The sequence below is a fragment of the Coloeus monedula genome (assembly GCF_965178545.1).
Source record: "Coloeus monedula genome assembly, chromosome: 8".
Taxonomy (NCBI): Eukaryota; Metazoa; Chordata; class Aves; order Passeriformes; family Corvidae; genus Coloeus; species Coloeus monedula.
The window spans coordinates 30,604,079-30,608,298 of NC_138788.1; the positions used below are offsets into that span (position 1 = coordinate 30,604,079).

At 53.5% G+C, this 4,220-nt stretch overlaps 1 protein-coding gene across 1 annotated transcript; it reads left to right on the plus strand.

Moving 5' to 3' along the window:
* Nucleotides 1-316: 316 nt before the first annotated feature.
* On the plus strand, nt 317-2,464 carry ADRB1 (adrenoceptor beta 1). The gene has a single exon (XM_082286493.1). The coding sequence runs from the start codon at nt 370-372 to the stop codon at nt 1,651-1,653; it is 1,284 nt and encodes a 427-aa protein (XP_082142619.1). The 5' UTR covers nt 317-369; the 3' UTR covers nt 1,654-2,464.
* Nucleotides 2,465-4,220: the final 1,756 nt, after the last annotated feature.

Consider the following 4,220-nt stretch of genomic DNA (forward strand, 5'->3'; position numbering starts at 1 on the left):
GCAAAGCCGGGAGTCCGGGGGGGGGTCCGAGCGGGGTACCGGCAGGGACAGGGGAGGGATAGGGAAAGAGTAGGGGCAGGCATCCGGGCAGCGGTACCGCCGCTGCGCCGGCGGGGCGGGGCGGGCGGGGCGGTCCAGTCCCGCCCCCTCGGTGTCGATTGGCGGCGGGCGGTGCCGGGGCGGTGCCGGGGCGGTGCCGGGGCGGTGCCGGGGCGGTGCCGGGGCGGTGCCGGGGCGGTACCGGGGCGGGCCCGTCCTCCGGCGCGGCGCGGGGCCATGCGGCAGCCCCGGGGCGGCGGCAGCGGCGGCGGCGCCGCCTTCCTGCCCGCGGCGCGGTGCGGAGCGGCGGCCGGAGCGCCCCGCACAGCCATGGGCGATGGGTGGCTGCCTCCGGACTGCGGCCCCCAGAACCGCTCCGTGGCCGGGGTGACGGCCGTGCCGCCCGGGAGCAGGCAGCTGCCCGCCGCCGAGCTGCTGTCGCAGCAGTGGGCTGTGGGCATGAGCCTGCTGATGGCCCTGGTGGTGCTGCTCATCGTGGCCGGGAACGTGCTGGTGATCGCGGCCATCGGGAGGACGCATCGGCTGCAGACGCTCACCAACCTGTTTATCACCTCGCTGGCCTGCGCCGACCTGGTGATGGGGCTGCTGGTGGTGCCCTTCGGGGCCACGCTGGTGGTGCGGGGCACCTGGCTCTGGGGATCCTTCCTCTGCGAGTGCTGGACCTCCCTGGACGTGCTCTGTGTGACGGCCAGCATCGAGACCTTGTGCGTCATCGCCATCGACCGCTACCTGGCCATCACCTCGCCTTTCCGCTACCAGAGCCTCATGACCAAGGGTCGGGCCAAGGGCATCATCTGCACCGTCTGGGCTATCTCTGCCCTGGTCTCCTTCTTGCCCATCATGATGCATTGGTGGCGGGATGATGACCCCCAGGCGCTGCAGTGCTACCAGGATCCGGGCTGCTGCGACTTCGTCACCAACAGGGCTTATGCCATCGCCTCGTCCATCATTTCTTTCTACATCCCCCTTCTCATCATGATCTTTGTGTACCTCCGGGTGTACAGAGAGGCCAAGGAGCAGATGAGGAAGATCGATAGGTGCGAGGGCCGGTTCTACGGCAGCCAGGAGCAGCCGCAGACGCCCCTGCCCGCTCACCCTCACCACCAGCCCATCCTCGGCAACGGCCGAGCCAGCAAGCGAAAGACCTCCCGCATCATGGCCATGAAGGAGCAGAAGGCCCTCAAGACTCTGGGCATCATCATGGGAGTGTTCACCCTCTGCTGGCTCCCCTTCTTCCTGGTGAACATCGTCAACGTCTTCAACAGGGACCTGGTGCCGGACTGGCTCTTCGTTTTCTTCAACTGGCTGGGCTACGCCAACTCCGCGTTCAACCCCATCATCTACTGCCGCAGCCCCGACTTTCGTAAGGCCTTCAAGAGGCTGCTCTGCTGCCGCCGGAAAGCCGACCGGTGGCTGCACGGCGGCGGCGGGGAGCTGGCCCGGCTGCCCGGGGGCTTCATCAGCACCGTGGGCTCCCCCGAGCGCAGCCTGGCCGGGACCTGGTCCGACTGCAACGGGGGCACGCGGGGCGGCAGCGAGTCCAGCCTGGAGGAGAGACATAGCAAAGCCTCCGACTCGGAGTCCAAGGTATAGGGGGGACGTGGGGGGCCGCGTCGGAGCCGGGACAGGGGGGAAGGCAGGCTGGGAGACACGCAGGAGCAGAGAAATCCCCGGCAGCCGCCTGATGGTAATGCTATCGCCAAGCGAAACGATGCCCGCCTTGGCAGGGGGAGTGCGGGTGTTTACTTAGGAATAAAAGCAGGTGAACTGGTTTGCAACATACCTCATCCGAAACTACAGAAAACAGGAAACCCACTGACCGGAGAACAAAGGAAATAAACAGCCCATCCCAGAGACAGCCACCTTGTCCTTAGGAGCCGCGCTGTCGGCGGGGACTGTGGCGGCAGCGCCTGCGCTCGGGTGACTGTCCCAGGACCGTGCTGGTGGCCGAACCCGCGGGTGGTGCTGGCCCTTGGCGGCCGAGTTCGGCTGCAGCTGGGGTCCGGCCACCCCCGCCTGGCCCCGGGGCTCATCTCCTCTCCCAGGGCACCGGGATTTTGGGAGGCGCGGGGTCGGTGCTGCAGGTGCTCCGGGCACAGAGCGCGGCCGGCAAGACGGAGACCTGCTGGCAAGATGAGTTTTAAGCTCGGAGTAGCCGTGCTCTCCTCGTCTGCAGAGTAGCGAGAGAGAAAATAATGAGTAATAAGGAGCACTGGTATATTTCGAAAGGGGGTAAAACAACCCAACCCACACTCTTGTGTTTATTCCCTCTGCATCAGCAAGCAGTGAGTTCTGTGCTTATCTCCTTCGGCCAGACAATAGCAGTCAGGCTGAGAAACTTCTACCTCAAACTGTGCATATTGTACAGGGGAATGAACGGACCATGTTTATATTAAACAGCATATTTACGTACCACTATAGGGTTTTATGACCAGGGCCGGGGAGGGGGGGCGAGGAACCTTCTGCAGCTTGTTCATTGTAATTACAGATGAACGGGGGGAGGGGGGAGAATCCTGGCAACAAAAATTTACTGCACATTTTTTTAAAAATGGCGACTAAGTCGTTTTTTGCACAGTGTTAAAGAGTTGTAAAGTTATTTGAGGATATTAGTTGCACAAGCATACACACATGCAGATTGAAAAGGAAGAGGAGGTTTGAGTAACACCGACCCTGAACCTGATTTTTGGTTTTGTCTGATCTGCTATAGTTTTATTGAGAGAGTGACTTTTTTAATATTATTTTTTGAAGGTACTGTGAATATATCCGTATTATAAATTAAAATATCTTAAGAGACTTTATTATTTTTATTTTTATTTCCAAATGCCCACGTGAATCTGCTGTTATTTTAGCACTTGTGTGTAATTTCCATTTTCCTCTCTGTGTGTGTTTTATAACATATTTATACTTTGGTGCAATTTACTACTGTGTAAGTAATTGGTCTATGTGCAATAAATACCATTGCAGCACAAGCGTGTCTCTATAGGTTTTGAAACAATACCTATCTATAATGGGAAGAACAGCATTTGTTTTTCTCCAAAGATGGCTCAGATTGCCAATACAACTTGATCTAATGGCTTTTCCTGACACAGTGTTGTAAAAAACCTGTTTAAACCCCAGTATGGTTGTGTTCCTGTTGCACTGAGGTCCACTAACTTCCCTTATTAACGAGAAAAAATTAATGGCTAAATTAATGGCTAAAGACAAGGTGTTTCCATGCTGATAATGAATACTCATTTTCTTGAAGTATTCCTTTCTGGAATATACTCTTCTGGGTTTTTTCTCTCTTTTTTTTTTATTTTTTTTTATTTTTTTTGTCTTTTGTTGTTATTTTTGTAGGAGTACATGGCTGGGAGTCAGGAGACCAGAATATTTAAGATTACAGAGGGCGTTTAATTTGAAAGCTTAAAATGGTCTTGAGTAGAAAGAAATCTCTGTAAGCATTACATGCCACCCCAGAAGTAAGTCCACCTCATGCTGACAGCTGATCCTCCCCAAGGAGGTAATGATAACTGAATGTTACATTTTTAATTGTTCTAAGTAAGGAGTTACAGTGAACAGAAGTGCTGCAGCTTTGTGTCCCTGGTCTGATTGTCTTCCTTTATGGCTTTATGAAGGTGTGCTCCATCCTTGTGATTTCATAAAGTTTTTCATTACTGAAATGAATACATGGCAGACAGAGCAACAAAAAGACAGTGCAGAATAAAAGTGAAGTCATTTTTAGCTTTATTAAACTCAGGAGTATAGTTTGATTAAATATCAGCTCCCAGGAAGAGCACTTCCCAGAGCTAGTTCTTCAGGGTGGTGGCTCACGGTTTGTTTTGGAAACCAGTTGTTCGTTTTTCTTTGTTTTCAAAGTTGAGGAATTTGTCCTTTGCAATTTCTAATGTTGTATTTTCAGGGGAGAAAAAAAAGTTGCTCTTTTTATGCAAAGACAAAATAAAGGGACCTGGGAAGTAAATAATGCTTTTCCATTGATGTTACTGGAGTTTGAGGTGAGCTGCAGTTAACGGTGTCTTCCTTGATGACAGTGAAATGGGCTCCTTAAAATGCTGGGTGATGTTAGATCAGGAGCTAAGTGAAGTGGGCTCTGCCACTCTGCCACCAAATGAATTAAAAAAAAAAAAAATCTGGTTTTATCTTTTATTACAGCAAACACAACA

Excerpts from the sequence above, each read along its gene's own strand:
- ADRB1 (XM_082286493.1), top strand. The coding sequence starts at position 370 with ATGGGCGATGGGTGGCTGCCTCCGGACTGCGGCCCCCAGAACCGCTCC.